General features: G+C 33.4%; 1 protein-coding gene across 2 annotated transcripts in view; it reads left to right on the top strand.

Moving 5' to 3' along the window:
- The window catches only part of HGF (hepatocyte growth factor), a 64,484-nt gene that overhangs the window by 25,088 nt on the left and 21,542 nt on the right, over positions 1-17,854 (top strand). For both annotated transcript variants that reach the window (XM_087821118.1, XM_087821119.1), the window contains one exon: positions 14,330-14,504. In XM_087821118.1, coding sequence (XP_087677244.1) covers positions 14,330-14,504 — 175 coding nt within the window. The remainder of the gene's footprint in view (positions 1-14,329; positions 14,505-17,854) is intronic.

The raw sequence follows: 17,854 nt of genomic DNA, 5'->3' as shown, positions 1-17,854 counted from the left end.
TAAGGTGTAATAATGTTATAAATTGGCTTGCTGTTATAAAGAGGATGGGGATATTCCTTTGAACAAACCTAATTTGGTGTTATCCACAGTATGATACTGCCAAAGTAAATCTCTCTTCATTTAGACCTGCTAATAAAAGGAAGTGTTTTGGATGACTCAAAGCCCATAGAAAGGGGATGAGTCTGGCATATGTGAAATAACTGCAGAATCTGGAAGGCTCTCAATGTGAACTCAATGTTCCAAGAAAATTGAATCATCTGCTTGGTTCTTTAAAATAAAAGATGACTCCTGTGACAGTGTTTCTCTGTAAAGATTGAATTAGTCCCACTTGTTGACTTTTAAAATCATGTTACTCTTTTCATCATTCTAGACCATTTAGGTACAATAAAACAACTGTTTTCCTTACATTTTTGTAAGGAAAAAATGTACCTTACATTTTAGGTACTCTTATAAATCACCTCTGGAATAATACCAGTATAAATACAGACACACACATGCATATGCACCTACACATTTACCCTTCAACTGACACACACCCCCCCAAAAATATCCAAGTGTTGCTCTCCTCTTCATTTTCCAACCAATCTTTGGTTATTTTAAAAATACATTGGAAGAAGAAAGAAATAGAATGAATGTAACACTTCCCAATTATTAGATAAATGTTCTTTTTTTTTTTTTCTGTCCAAGGAAGACTTAACTAATACAAGTGACATGGAATAATTCTGATGGCTTTGTTAAACAGAGGGCAGTGTTTATAAGATGTTAATTCTAAGAAAACAGTAGAACTTGTGAATCAAACTTACAGAGTTAAGATTAAAATAATCTTTTGAGCTTTGGAAATATTTTAGAAATAATTTATTATAGGGAAGCTTTTCATTTACAAAATTACATAGAAAGTCTACATTTTTATTAAAATGAATAAAAGTTGACATTTTGGAATTTTAATAAGTATGAGATTATTTTTTATGAATATCCTTTCAAATATTTTGGCTTCAATATATAATAAAGCCTATAATGCAAAATCAAGAAATTTGGTGGTAATTTCAATTGTGCATTAGTTTTCTACTGCTGCATAACAAATTACAAAAAATCTTAGTGGCTTAAAACAATATATATTTATTATCTCATAGCTTCTCTTGGTAAGTAGTCCAGGCATGACTCAGGTGGGTTCTCTGCTTAGAATGTCACAAGGCCATAATTCAGGTGCCTGCCAGAACTATGGTTTCATCTAAGACTCAGGATTCCATTCCAAGTTCACCAGTTATTGGCAGAATTCAGTTTCTTGTGGTTGTAGTGCTGAAGTCCTCAGCTCCTAGAGAATGCCTATTGCTTCTTATCATCTGATCCTCTCCACAATCTGTCAGTTTACCTCTTCAAAGCCAACAGGATAGATTTCTGTTATTGTGAGCCTCTGACCCCTACACCCTCTTTTAAAGTTCTGGCTTGATTAAGAAAGACTCATCTAAGATAGTCTTCCTTTAATTAACTTAAATTCAACTGATTAGGGACTTTAATTACATCTGCAAATTCTCTTCACTTTTATGAAGCTAATATAAGCTAATAAGCTAATCACAGGAGTAGCTCTCCCATAATGTTCACACCCACACTTAAGGGGAGTGCATTATACAGACTGTACACCAGTGGGTGGGGATCTTGGGTACTATAGTTGCATTCCATATATCACACACATGTTTATATGCACTGGTTGTAACAGAATATTGATTATCACTTTTTATTTGTATTATTTGATTCTTGGGCGAGCTTTCTGGTTATCTCTCAGTCTCAATTGCTTGCATTCATTCTAAATTTTCAATATATTTGAAGAAAAAAATAGAGTTTAGTATGTTATTTATCCTCACTAATGTTGAAGGGAAACTTTTAAAGTCTTTTATTTATAATTTCCATATGAGAAAATCATAATTGCCAACCTTTATCTAACACCTAGAGAAAGGTATTTTCCAAGAATCAGTAACCTTTATTTCAGTTCCACAAAATGGCTGTGATTAAGCCAGTGGGGAAAGGGGTGTAAAAGCATGGATGGATGGAACAGCATTGCAGTATTCAAGGCATGGTAAGTAGGTTGATACTGCTAGGATGGGCTGAAAACAGAGAAATTAAAGAAGATGACAAAGAATGATGGGAGGCAGATCAAGTAGGATCCAAAATTGTCCCATCTAGTTCCCAAGAGAAACATTGGGCAATTAAGCAGGGAGAGTGGTCTTATCTGATTTGTGATCTAGAACAGTATTCTCCAAATTGGTATCTATGAAACCCAGGGGAATATAATGACTCTCCTAAAGTTCTGTAGGCATGGATAGCTTAAAGGCCTCAAATTCCACCTCTTCTATTAAAAGAATTCATATGAATTCTTTCCCAAAGTCGTCTACTAGAGATGCATATGTTCCTAAGGAGTCAATCAAGTTTAACACCTTACATTTCTATTCACAACCACCATTCCCCCCTTTGCTAAACAAAGTCACACTGCCCATCCTTCCTGAATTTTAAGGTAGTACATTGTCCTGGTGTGTAAAAAGTTTTGGGACACTAAACAAAGAGACCTTTGAAAATACTATATGTGCTGCTTATCATTTATGTACTGCCAATAATTATATAACTCTCTCCAGAATATATACATATGTGTGTGTGTGTGTATTTAGTGAATGTGTATTTATCTCTTAGAATTTTGTGTCCATAAGAAATTAAAAAAACTCAATTTGAAGACATAAAAATATTTTAGAAAAGTATGATGGAGCAAGGAATAAAAGACTCTCCAACATAAAATAAAATACATTACATTAGAATAACATTCTCTGGGTAAAGTGGAATGGAAAAATGATTGAAGGAAAAAAATAACTTGATGATGTACATTTTAACTAGAAAGAGGTAGGTATCACCTCACGATGGTATTTACAGTCTGTTAGATCCATTTAAAAATAATATGATTTTCTTTTGGTTAAAAATGTCAATAGTTATGCTAGAAATCACAACTTTTGCAGCTATTTAGACTTACCATAAAAAGTATAGAGGTCAACTTAAAAACATAAAAGGAAATATGAATATTTTTTCAAAATTCTTTTAGTAATGAGAAAAAACAACAACCAAAACCCAATGACATTTGAAGACCAATGATCTGGAAGAATTACTAAACACTCCAAGTAACTGACCTGGGGAAGGCTGAGGAAGGAGGCAGCCGGGTCTGATAAGATCTGATATAACAAGCCTGTAAGAGATAAAGAGACTGTGAAGTAAGGCAGTGAGCTGTGAGAATAACAGGGTGTGGGGAACGGTGCGAAAGATACTAAGTAGGCAGAATGTCCAGGATAACAACAAATTGGATGTAGTGGGGAATTGAGATAGGGAAAGAGAGAAGTCTAAAATATATCCCACATTATTGGGTAGATGATGCATATTTGAGAGAGAGAGAAATTTGAGGAGAAAGATAAAAGTTTAATTCTGCTTATATTGAGATGCAGGTGATTTACGTGTGTGCTCATAGCACATTTAAGTTCAGCCTTCTCTGAAGGTCATGCAAAGCCATCAGTAAGTACTAGTGATGGTAAAAGCCTTGGGCACAGCAGCAATTCCAGGCAGCACAAAGAGAACACAAAGAGGGTTGTCTCTTTTCTACAGGATTTATTTAATAAATATTTACTGAGTAGATCTTATACGTCAATTGCTTTTTTAGATTCTGGGGATGTAGAAGCGAACAAAACAGACCGAGGTCTATGATAAAACTGAGATTTCAGAGCTTTGGCATGAACTAGTGAAGTGAAAGCTGACATTGCCTTGACACTAGGATATTCACACCCTTCAGGCCAAGGTTTTGAATACTGCTCTGTTACTTTTATTTGTTAAAAAGTTGAATGAACCACAGATTTGTTCTTGTCACTTTGCTCCCAACCTTCTAATCTTACAATCAGTGGATCACTGAAAGTGAAGGATGAGCCCTGCTCGTAACCTGACAAATGTGTGCCAGGCTGTTCCAGGACAGGTCTTCTCAGTCTTCCTTCACACCACATTCCCCAGAGGAGGTGTCCACCCAATGGGAGCAGCCCACATATATTCTGGCTACATAACTTTTAACAGATTTCCAGGTATATGGAATTTTAAAACATTGCAAACATAAAAGATTGGAGGTGCTGTATAGTGCCTAAATGAAGTATTGGTTTTCTTGTGGTTTTTGCCTATAATAACTTTATATTCTGAAAAACAGTTTGTTCCCTGTTTTTCAGGAAGAAATAATACTATTTATTGGGACTAATTGTGCTTTTCTGAACTGAACTTTAACAGTTCTCTGGCAATAGAAAAACTGTTGTTTTTCTCAAAAACTTTCATTGATTATTTAAATCACTTCTCACAAACTTCTTGGGCTGAAGATATCTTTATAATCTTTAACATTATTGATAACCTCAAATTGTCAATGTGGGCTTATGAATCAATATTTACTTTATTGGAAATTAAAATATACATTTAAAATTTTTATTAATTTGCCAAAAATAAGCTTATTGGATGTTAATAAATAAAACCTATTTTAAATTAAAAAATAACTTTTCTCCCCAGAAAAATAGGGAAAACAATGGCATTGTTTTAGATTTTTTTCAAATTCAAATGTTTTGCAAATTTCTTTAATGTCACCTTAATTAGAAGATAACTGTCTCACATTTGCTTTGCATTCAGTAGTTTAGGATATCATACACCAAGTGCATCAGGAAATCCCACTGTATAAAGGACAAATGGTGTCTTAGCATTGTTATCAAAATAGTTCCAATCTTCTAAATCCCTAAAAGAATCTCCAGAACCCCAGGTGTCCCCCTAAGAACAACTTTCTTGCTGCATGTCAGACATGTAAGGCTGATGTAGTCCCATTAGAATACACTAACTAGGATACACCTGCTAGCTGCTCTAACTGTTCCTCACCTCTCACCACCAGCAACTTACCTAGTTGGGGATTTCTTTTATCATATATTATCGTTATCTCTGATTTTCTTATTTATGCTGTAGGATGGTCTAATCTGTTTTTAAGCTCTCTTATATGATTGGTACCATCATTTATACAGTTTAAATGCTAAAAGCCTAGAATAATCATTTCTTGCACTCCTCACATTTGATCCGTCAAGACCTATCAATTTTATCTTCTGAGTACTCTTCAAACATGGCCATTATACTTCATCACTGTCTCTGTTATCCAACAGAGCATTCTTTTTCATCTTGAATATTTGAATGACCTTCTGAATGGAGCTGCTGTACCCATATTCACTAGTTTTCCCCTCCAATTTATTTTCTACACTGCAAATAGTATATATTTTTTCAATCTGAGTACATGATTCCCCATCCCTAGCATACAATACACACACTCAGTCACATACACCAGTTAAAAACCCTTCAATGACTTTCTTTGATCTCAAGACAAAGACGAAACAAACCCATCTTTTAGTCCTACACCCATATCTCTAAACTCATATGCCACCACAATTCTCTCCATGCTCTGTTCCTTCCAGAATAGTTTCTTTATTATATCTCATTATTTTCCATATTGTCATTATAGTTCCTTCACCCCTGCCTTGAAAATTTTCTCTTCCTTCCTGAGTTCAAAGTTCAACTCAGTCATCATTTCTTCAGTTATCATTTCTTTATTCAACAACCTTGAGTTGGTCAAATTCCTTATTATATATTTATAGCACCATAAGCCTCTCTTTCCATGTACTTCTTAGAATCCAGTTTTACACTTATTTTTGAAATTATTTGGTTAATAACTCTATCAAAATTTGTAAGCTCCAGCAGAGCAAGAACTATGTCTCTTTTTTTATCCCATAGTGCTTAGCACATTGTCTTGCTCATGGCAGAATTTCAGCAACTATTTGTTGAATAAATGAATGTTACCTTTCTACAAAGTGGTAGTTTTCTTTTTCTTTTTTGTGTTTCCTGAAATTTCTTCTATGTTTCTTGATTTTCATAAGAAAACTTGGCTTTTGTCAGACACTGTGTGCCAGGAAAATTTGCTTAGTACCATCTTCCCATCACCACATCAACTCATCCTCAGGTTTCATGCTTCCCCTATTTTTTGTTCCTTCATTGCTGGTTGTCTTGATGGTCTTTACCTTACCAACAAAATAGACAAGACTTTTCATGATTTATCTTATTTTCCTCCTATTTCTTTTCCTTCTTCTCTTTTAAACTTTTAGATATGTAAGTATCCAGAGCCATTTTAGTTCTTAACAACTTTATTGCAGTGTAATTGATATAAAAAAAAACTTCACATATTTGATGTTACAATTTGATGGGTTTGAGCGTCTCCATATACCCAGAAATCAAGGCAATAAATATTTCCATCACCTCCAAAAGTTTCCTTCTGCCAACCACCTGCCACTTTATTTATTTATTTATTGTGGTAAAAACACTTAAATTGAGATCTACTCTCTTACAAATTTTTAGCATATAGTGCAGTATTTTTAACTATAGGTTCTATGTTGTATAGTCTATTTCTAGAACTTATCTTGCATAACTGAAACTTTATATCTGTTGAAAAACTCCCCATTTCAGAAGTCTGAGCTAAGCAGATCTTTGGTAGCTAGGGTTTCTGTTAAAAGTATTATTATGGACTGAATTGTGTCCCTCCCCAACAAAAATCCATACATTGAAGCCTTAACCTCTACTGTGTCTGTATTTAGAGATAGGGCTTTTAGAATGTAATTAAGGTTAAATGAGGATTAGTGGCTTTAGAAGTAGAAGAGAGATCTCGCTCACTCTCTCACTTCACCATACGAGGATACAGTAAGAAGACAGCTATCAGCTATTCAGGAACCAAATTGACTGGCACCTTGATCTTGGATGTCCCAGTCTCCGGAATTGTGAGAAAACAAGTATCTGTTGTTTAAGCCACCCAGTCTGTGGTATTTTGTTATGGCAGCCTGAGCAGACTAATGCAGGCATATTACCACTGATAATTAAAAAAAAGAACCCTTCCTATTAACCAATGTACATCAGTGTCATTTTAGGAGAATATCTACCTTTTAAAATTCAGTATGTTTGTATATTGAGACAATAATTCATAAAATTACATGCAAACACACTGAAATTATTTTATATCTTTAAGAAAGCTGTTTATTTCTCTTAATTTTATAAATCCATCCAAGGCCAGACAGAGATTCATAGAAATAAAGTCTTATTGTAGTCTGAGTCAGGAGAAAACAATGCTATCAATACCCGTTCTCAAGGGAAAGATCTTATACTTCGAGGTTTTTCCCAAGTCATCTACTAAGGAATAAGAGTATGGAATTGAAGACCTTTCATGAAAGGCTTGTCTCTTGAGCATTTTATACTAGAAAAAGCTTGGATAAAGTCCAGGGAAAAGCTTCAGATAGGAATTGTAGGTTCACATGGAAAATAAACGTGCAAGCAATTTGAGGTTTGCACTTTGGAGGTCTTTATACTACTTTCCCACGTCAATTTTAAAACAAGAAGCTCTTTAAATTTACACTGAGCCTGATCCTGTCTTTTGTGGCCCCAAAAGTGCACAAGTCTGTTGACAGGAGAGTAGCTTTATACACTGTTCTCAGTGTTCAGGGACCATCCTAAAGTAAACTCTACATTTCAGTTGCTCTTCAATAGTTTGGAGTAAGAAGTGGGTGGATTGAACTACTCCCAGGAACAAGCAGGTATTTGCCTAAAGGCCTATGAAGCAACTTGCTCTTTAGAGGCAAAAGAACAGTGATAGCTTATCACCACTGGGAGAAAGAAATTTTGGGATGTGTAGGGGAAACGTAAATGTAGGGATTTGCTTATTGCCCATGTAGATCCTACAGAGCCGTGGTGTGGCTCTGTGTAATATATGTATGCATTTGAAATCTCCAAGTGGCATTCATGGACCTCCAGCAGGACCATGTGGTCTCCACAAGATTTGTCTAGCTTTCCACAGAGAAAACGGATCACATTTATTAGTCATCTTGTTCTACTGGTTTCTTTTTTTGAGGCGCCAGATGTTTGTTCCAAGAATTCCATCACAGTTAATGTTCATTCTCTCAGAAAATCTACTTAAACCTTAAAGTTCCCCACTGGCAATCAGATAATAGCACATCCACAACAGCAAAGTGAAATTAATATTCCAAGAGGCACCCGTTGTATTTTATTGTATTCTAACAGGTCAGTGAAAATTTTCAATAGCAAATGTTGCTTTCCTTAAAGCATTTCCAAACAGAAAACTTTGTGTCAATCATCAGAGAAAAACATTCTTTCTCTCATGGGCCACCATTGATCATATAAACATCTTACATCTACTTCAAAGGGTAGTCACTACAAATGTTTAATTTGTGAGGAACTCTCAGAAGAGTTTCGGGTATTTTCAGTGTGTAACTTGCAAAAATATTTGTGTATGTAGGGATGTAGTATTTTAAAAACATGTTGCTTTGGCTACACTTGATCAGCTTCAGCTGATATTTGGGGATGTTTCTATACTTATTTAACACTTCACTTGACTACCAAAGACTCTTCAAATCCATCCCTTAATTTAGGTGCCATGTTAAAGTGTTAAGTCTAAAGGGATAGCTTTCCCAACATTTAATAGCCCTTTCCAAATTAACTGGCATAAAACATTTGTTTTGATTTTGAACCAGGTCTTGATATTTATACTGTAGGACAGCTGAAGAAGCCTATTTTATTGCAGTTGAGAAATAATTCATTTTGTTTGAATAGTAAGTATGTATGTAGGCAGCAGAGATCAAACATTTACATCACAGTCAAATGGTTTATGGACAAATCATTCATCATGGTCCTCATTGGATAATATTTATTAAGCAGCTGCATGAGTCTCATAACTCTTATTTATTGATGAGAACTATTTAGTTATCTTGTACTAATATATCTTTTTAACCTTTCTTATTTATTCTTACACATTGCCACCAGAGTTATGTAGTTTTGCTTATGGGGTTACTTCTAACAGCTGAATGTCAAATGGGATAAATACAGATGCACTAATTTCAGAGGGTACTTTTTAGTGAAAGTAAAATGCTATCTAAATACTGCTTGTTTGTAGTTAAAATCATAAGTAATATTTCCACTGAATTAAAACACAAGAATAAGTAAAACCATCAAGTTGTTTGAGGTTATATATTTGAAAGTTACAGATGCTTATTAAAATAAAAGACAAAAATAATATTATTTAGATTCTTTATATCTTAAATGAGGCCTGTTTTAGTTCAGATTCCTATAAGAGAATACCATAGACTGGGCAGCTTATAAACACCAGACATTTATTTCTCACAGTTGTGGAATCCAGGAAGTCCAAAATCAAGGTGCCAGTAGATTTGGTAACTGGTTCATAGGTGACAGTCTTCTCCCTGTGTCCTCATATGGTGGAAGGAGCTGGGGAACTCTGGTGTCTCTTACAGGGGCACTAATTTCATTCATGTGGGTTCTGCCCTTGTAACCTAATCATCTATCAAAGGCCCTACCTTCTAATTCCATCACATTAGGGATTAGGGATTAGAATTTCAGTATATAAATTTTGGGGAGACACAAATATTTATTAACAAGGCCTACAAAAAAATTATATTTATTCTGTACCATATTATATTTCTATTAATGTGCAGTAATTCTTTATATTCAGTAATTTTTGTAATTTCAAAAGGTTTTAGTTTCTACCTCCAAATTAGAATCTGTTAAATAATCCAAGTTATTTAATCCAAAACCAAACTTTTGGTTTTTATTTAATCATTTTAACTTACCTTGTCTTTTAGTTAATATTCAGTGACTCCTTAAGATAAGATTATATCAAAGATTTTAAAATATACTAATGAAAGTTTATAAAAAACTATTCAATGTAATCGTTCAAATGTTTCTATGATTGCTACTTTTAAATATGTTTTTTATTGATTTTTAGAAAGAGAGAAAGGGAGAGATAGAAACGCTGATCAGCTGCCTCCTGCACGCCCCCTAGAGGGGATTGAGACAGAAACCTGGACATGTCGTCTGACTGGGAATCCAACCAGCGACCTCTTGGTGCATGGGTCCACACTCAGCCACTGAACCACACCGAATGGGCCTATGATTGCTACTTTTAAAAGTGAAAGATTCTTTAATTAAATCTCATTGGGAACCTCTGCACATGAGGTGGAAAGTTAAAACCAAAAATACAAGTCTTTGAACTTGACTCTATTTTTTTAGTGGATCCATCAGCAGTGAAATATTTTCTTCAATATTCTTACATAAAAAAAAAAATATTCTTACATAAGTAGCATTTTCTATGACAGGGTTTTGTAATATAGGTATTTTAAAATTAACTTTAGTTTTTTGTTTTTTTTTTGTTTTTTAAGTATATCTTTATTGATTTCAGAGAGAGGAAAGGAGAGGGAGAGACAGAGATAGAAACATCAATGATGAGAGTCACTGATCGGCTAGCCTGCAACCCGGGCATGTGCCCTGACAGGGAATCAAACCCCGATCACCTGGATCCTAGGTCGATGCTCAACCGCTGGCCGGGCAACTTTAGTTTTTAAAATTTGAAAACTTTGGCCTCAAATTAGGAAAATATTTATTTTCTACTAGCTTTTATATTTTAGCATTCCTCTTAATGCTTTCTGATGATCATGTGATTGCTTACTCTCTTAATTTTCCCAGTATTAATTTCCTAATAAACTATGATTTTTTTACATTCTTTCCCTTTTATAGAGAGCAGTGTAATTAAATTTGTTTTTGAGTTTAATGCTCTATGTATTGTTTCACATTTTAATGATTATGGGTCATTTCTACAATAGTGTCATTTTATAAAAGGTGTTTATGAAAAATTATTTGGAAAATGCAATTACTCTCTAAAAATGACACCTTATATTTAATCTTATACTAACTTTGTAGGCACACAATTTTGCTCTCTCATCCCCACACAGGCATAGTTTTATAGTGAGAGGCTACATTCACATAGTAGAGGAAACAGCCCTCTGAACCTGCTGCCACATGTAGAAATTCTGTCAAATAATGGCCAAATCTCTAACTATTTCTGAATATCATATTAATTTTTTTCAATGTTTAGGTTGGTATCTGGCAAATCATACCATTGTCCAAGGAAAAGAAGAGCCTGCTAATCTCTGATGGGCTCAGCCTCAATCTAGGTTCCTAGTGAGATCTGTTGGGCCCATATCTACCTGGAGGTGGCCCTGATTGACATGGGGATTCATCAAGACTGAGTTTTTTGGTTCATGTTCACAGTGCCAGAGTAAAGCTTGAGCCTTGGAAATAAGCACCCCAAACTAGCTTTAAAACTTATTGCCCTCCAAATTTCTTTAAAAATTGCTCTCTAAAGAATTCTGCACTGCATTTCCCTTCTAAAAATATGAGTCCTTCAACCAAGCTCCTAATGACAGATGGGTTTCCTTTAAGCACAAGGTTTTGTTTAGCATGTATGCGCGTGTGTGTGTATGAGTTCTTTTTTTTTCTTTTTTTACATTAAACAGAAGCTAGTGCTGGTTTTCTTTAAACCATCCAGGGGAAAATAAAGAGTCATAGTTTCAGCTTTGAAAAAAACAGGTCAGTAATAAACAAATAAAACAACATACACAAATAAGTAAGAAAGTAAAAGAGTAGAAGTACCCAACAGGCAATGAGGTTTGTGAAAAGATTAATGGAAGTATTTTTGCTTTGAGTGCTCTAACTCTGACATTTCTCCCATTGTAAGGATTCTGAGTCCTTACCAAGGTCACACGTGTGCTGCCCAGGAGCTTGTGTCCAAGAAGTGAGGGAATCAGAACTTTTCTTCTTAGAATGTTAAGCTAATGAATTGGTGGATTCCTGGGGACATTTGCTTTTTTCTCCTTTCACGTCATACTTTTGTAACTATATATGAAATATATTAATACAAGCTGGACCTTTTATCTGTTTTAGAGCTATCATCCTCTAAAGACTCCCCCCCAGAGTTTCCTCAAATAATTTAACAGTAAACTCAAATCATCAGACATTAGTAGCTTAGTGGCATTTGTTTTACTGAAACATATATAGTTCCTAAGGACCTATGAAATCCATCTTATTTTCTATTTCTTGAAAGAACTTTAGGTAATATTAAAATCAAAGAACTTGGTTAATTAGAACCAACTTTTCTATACAAGTAATTTCTCCCAGCCCAATGATTTTTATTCTTCCTGAATCAATATGTATTAGTAATATCAATATATATATACACACATATATATGTATAACTTACATATATGTAAATTCTCTAGGCTATCAACTCTTAATGAGGACTCTATGGGTTAGTCTTCAGATACTTTCTCTTCTCCATTTGAATTTCTTTTTAATTTAGAATAATTCTGAACCATATATTTTTCTTTTTTTTTTAAACATGTTTTTATTTTTTAATTTCTTTTAATTTTTATTGATTTCAGAGAGAGAAAAGGAGAGGGAGAGAGTAATAGAAACATCAATGATGAGAAAGAATCATTGCTGGCTGCCTCCTGCAAGCCCCCTACTGGGGATCGAGCCTGAAACCCAGGCATGTGCCCTGACCTGGAATGGAACCGTGACCTCCAGGTTTATGGGTCCATGCTCAACCATTGAGCCACCTTGGCCAAGCCCACATTATTTTCCTAAAGTAGATACATAAAAAGTGAAAACATTTAAAAATGGGCTGAAGTTATTAAAAGGGCAATTTGTAGAAATCTGTATATACAACATATCCTAGTGGTTGGGATGGTCATTAACCCTCCTCTTTTTTTCACAAAGCTTCATAGAATAATTTCAAACTTAGGCTCTACATAGTCTCCATGGAATTTAATGAAATAAAACATTTGGGCACATAAGGTAGTAATTACTTGTAAAAAATATATAAATTTATAAAATTGAAAAGCCATTAAAAAAATTTACACTATTAAATAAGGAACACTTTTATAGGCATCCCCAGCCTCTGAAGTCATGTCTAATTTTGACATCTTCTTTGGAGAAATGATACATCTAATTCCAGATTGGATAAATCAAAGACATTTATTCAAACCTTAAACTGTCCTGGAGGGAGTCAACCTGAGTTTTTTCCAGTGATATCTTGAATGACCATTGGAATTGTGAAGGTAACTGAGGAGTCTTTTGAACCATAAACATTTTCATATATGTTTTGAGAAGGCCTATGAATTTTAGTTGCTCCAGAATGTTTTTAATTATATTTTGTTTGAATGAGTAACATTAAAGACAGAAAGTCCAATTTGTAGTAAAAATTTAACTTCTTTTTTAACTTTGTTACTGAGATTTTCATGATCTTCATAAAATATGGTAAGAATTACAGTTGGACTAAGAAAAGAGCTAGAACAACTAATTTGTGTTTTGTTTTTTTTAATGCCAACAAGTTGATTAAAAAGAAAAGAAAGAGCATATCAACTTTATTATATTAGAGAAAAATCCAAGGATAATCTCATTATCAACTTTGTATGTATTTAAGCAAATTAATTTTAGGAATAATTGTATAGTTATTTCAGAAATACTGTATATTCAACATATATAAGTTACAGTGACATGGAAGTAAATATCTTTAAAGAACTTTTTAAGAACAACCTAATTTGGTGCTTGAAAGCAAAATTAGAAAGGAGATAGCAATAATGATAAATTGAAATATTTTTATAACTCTGCTCTTTAGAACATTAATTTTCCCTTTAAAACTTGGCACATAGTACTTTTTAATTTCCCTACTTGATCACTATATTACTCATAGATGTTTTTCAATTTCCAAAGTAAGAAAAGTGATTTTTAATTTATTTTTTATTTTTTCACCCTCACCTAAGAATGTTTATTGATTTTTTTTTTTTTTTAGAGAGGAAGGGAGAGAGAGAGCGAGAGAGAGAGAGAGAGAAACATTGATGTGTGAGAGAGACACATTGATCGGTTGCCTCTCCTGCATGTCCCAACCAGGGATGGAACCTGTAACCTTTTGGTGTAGGGTACAATGTTCTAACCAACTGACTCACCCTGCCTAGGTGAAAAGTAATTTTTTAAAAAAACATATGTGGTACTTAAGCATTAATTGATAGAGAGATTTTGTATCTAATGTTAATAATGAATGAGTAGACAGATCCAGGAAATTTAAGTGGTATTTGTTGATGCTTTTTCAAATTGGTTTAGATAAAGCCAAGCTAAAATATTCTGTTTTATGAGGAGAAAAATTTCACAGCTGAGTCCACCATGTAAACCCACTCTTTTAGATTGAGTGTGATAGTAATAATAATAAATTTAATTTTTTATTCCATTCAATTATTATAAAAATTTATGTGACCAAAAATCCTGATAATACAAATGCAAATGAACACTAGGAAGGAAATGATAGGTTGAAAGATTTTATTTATTTTGTTTTTCTTTTTACCAATAGCTCACAGTACTATGAATGACACAGCTGTCCCTATGGAAACAACTGAATGCATTCAAGGTGAAGGAGAAGGTTACCGGGGCACAGTCAATACCATTTGGAATGGAATTCCATGTCAGCGATGGGATTCCCAGTATCCCCACCAGCATGACATAACTCCTGAAAATTTCAAGTGCAAGTGAGTAAATTAGGCAAATATAAATTTGCAGTAAACTCTGGGAAAATGAGGTAGGGTGGTTACTTTTTACTAATTTCTGTGTTAGTGATCCTTAAACTTTAGCATGCCTGGGGATAATTAGGAGTTAAAAGGCAGATTAATCCACTTAGATTTTGATTTCTTAGGTCTGATATTTGGATCTCAATTATGCATTTTAACAAGCACTCTAGGTGATTCTGAATTGATCGTTGATGTACCATGCTTTGGGAAGGGCATACACAGGTTTCTGATCGCAGGTCTATTTAATAAGCCCATAAGTGGTAATAATAACCAAGTAATAAGTCAAATTTCAAACTAGTGCCTTTTTAAATGTTCATGTTAACTTTAGGGGAGATTACCTACTTTTTCTCCCACTAGAAGAAGAATGCCTTGGTTTCAGCTAACATTGTAAACTGATGAGTTTTCAGCCTTGAAACAAAATTATTTTAAACATTTTAAATGAATATTTTCTATTATTTCTAGATTTGCTTTTAAAAAATGGGAAAGTAAAACAATTGATTAGATGAATCAAGCCAAAGAAACTTCCCTTGAATATCAGTTATATAGTTGTATGTGCCTTCTCTGTGACTGTTTTTTTTTCACCACTTGACTTTTGTTGGACAGACACAGCCACAGTGCCATGTGTTTTTAAATTGTCCACCTTGTTATGGGGAACATAAAATGATTGCTTTTGAAATTTATAACACACGTGTCATTCATAGTGGCTTTGCTGAAATAGCACCTATAAATAACATATATTGGCTTTATGTAATTGGATTTTAATAAGAGAGCTTAACATTTCAAGATGGAGAATTATGAGCACTAGTTGGTCCATCACTGGAGAGGGGATATATTTTATGTGTTTCTTTTTAAGTTAATTTAATGTATTTACTTAGACAGTAAATATTCATGTTATGATTTTTTCATTATTTTATAATAAAAAAATTATAGTTGTCATTCTGGGTTTATTTCCCACCGTCTTCTTCACAGCAGTACATTCTCTATTCCTGTTGTATGTGTTTCACACCTCAGAAATAAATACTGAAGTAAAGGAAGCAAAGAAAATAAGACAGATTAGTTAACTTTCTGTTAACATCTAAGGACTGGTAATACTCAAGTAAGAAGTTGTGGGTGTGTGAATATCCAATAAAATTCATCTGTAAGAAAAGGAGAGTAACAAAAATTTAATTCACACATTTCACAATGAAAAATTATCAAAAGTTTAGCTGTTATTTGTTATCAGAATTTAAAGTATTCTTTATTAATTTAGTTATTTGGTCAAGATAACCAAACCCACATCCCCCAAAACAAAAAGTGAGTTGCAATATAAAGCAGATAAAATCTGACTCAACATTTTTCTCAGAATATTGATACATTTAATATTTGTGGCCTAGCAGAAAATAGTGTGCTGGTCTGGTGTCTCTGGTTGTTTTAAACACTATTTGCCTCAATACTGAGACTCCTAACAAATGACAATTTTTAAAACTATAACTCAACCATGTGCCTGTGATAAATCTACATGAATCATATAATGATTAATCTGTTTTAGTAATTGTAAATGATTCTTCCTAAAGGCAAAAAATCTTGCAAAAGTATTTGGGCACATCTTGACTCCCATTTTTATACAGGTTTTTTTGTGATAAATAATTATATTTTATTTATTTATTTGTTTTAAAATAAATTTATTGAGATGGCATTGGTTTATAGGATCATATAGGTTTCAAGTAAACAGACATCTCTCCCAAGAAGGCATACAAACAGCCAACAGACATATGAAAAGATTTTCAACCTCACTAGTAATTAGATATAGATTTTTAAAGTGGGCCTAAACTGAGGGTTTTTTTAGCCTTAGACCTCTGTTTAATTGTTTTGCCTTAAATTAATTGAACTAAACAATTATTCATCTAAAATTACAAAATTGTGCGTGTGAACTTTATGTAAATTTAAATGCAAGTAGTTTGTACTGACATAAATTTTTGGAACATAAGTATAAATTGATTGAAAGAAATAAAAGATTTTCTTTATCTTTCAAGTTAATAATTTTATCATTTTATAAGAAGGCTAAAGGCTTGAATATGGGTTATAGCTATGAAAACTTGCTATACTGTGGCCTTAACTATTGACAATCACTGTTCTTATAACCAAACCCAAGCTTCTTCCTTAAAAACTTATCAGTTTCTAATGGTAAATTTGGGTAGCAATAAAATTATACGAATTCTTTTTTTTTTTTTAATATGTTTTTATTGATTCTAGAGAGAGAGGAAGGAAGAGGGAGAGAGAGAAACATAGACTTGAGAGAGAAACATCCATTGGTTGTCTCCAGCATTCGTCCCAACCAGGGATCAAACCCTCAACCTGGGTGTGTGCCTTGATTGGGAATGGAACTGGTGACCTTTCAGTGCAGGAGATGACATTCAACCAAGTGAGCCACACTGGCCGAGAGGTATTTCTAATTAGACCTAAGTAATGTAAATAATGTGGTTTCCCATAGATTGAATATTAATTTTGTTAAATGATTAGCCATAGATCTAAGAAAAGAAAGTACAAGTTTGTTTCAAATTAGAGAGCATTTTTTAGGAAAATAAATCATAAGCTCAATATTTTATTTAAAATGAACCTTATATTAAGGTTCACCTTAAAATTCTTTTACATACAGAGACTATTTGTATAAAATATTTTCCTTATTGAAAACTCTAAATACTTAATAAATCACTGGTAAAATAAAGGATGTACATATACTACATTGACAGCTTCTATAGTTAGGTTTCTATATTATAATTACGTCTTTATTTTACAAAAATACTTATGAAGGTTTAGTTAACTTCTCTAAATCAAGAAATAACTGCTTTAAGTTAAATAAATGTATGTAATAAGTGAAATAAATCAAGAAAATACAGAATTTAAAGAAGAAATATATATGATGTTTTCTTGTGGCAAATGTTTGAATAGGTGAAACTTGCATTTTAAATGAGAGTAGTTAATGACTATTATATATTAGCCTCTATTCTGCAGAGAGATACATGTTGTTTCTACATTATATGTGAGCCATAAAAGCAGAAAATAACAGGTTTGTTTTTAAAATTTGTAACAGTTGAGAGTCCAAGTCTTGAGAATGAATGGGAAGAAAGAAGTGGTACTAGTTCTCTCTTTTGTGAAGCAGTGGTGTTTGTCTGGAACACCAGGCCAGCGGAAAGGAAAGAATACCAACATCTGACAGCATCTTTTTCAGTAATGGGGGCAGTATCAATTGTGTATACTGAATTCTAGATTGTTCTAACAATCCTAAAACTAAAACTTAGCACTCTAATTATAGACATGCACACATTCTGAGG

This window comes from Miniopterus natalensis, chromosome 10 (assembly GCF_054644295.1).
Source record: "Miniopterus natalensis isolate mMinNat1 chromosome 10, mMinNat1.hap1, whole genome shotgun sequence".
Taxonomy (NCBI): domain Eukaryota; kingdom Metazoa; phylum Chordata; class Mammalia; order Chiroptera; family Miniopteridae; genus Miniopterus; species Miniopterus natalensis.
Note: the sequence above shows the minus strand (reverse complement) of the source record. Positions and strands in the feature narration are given on the sequence as shown.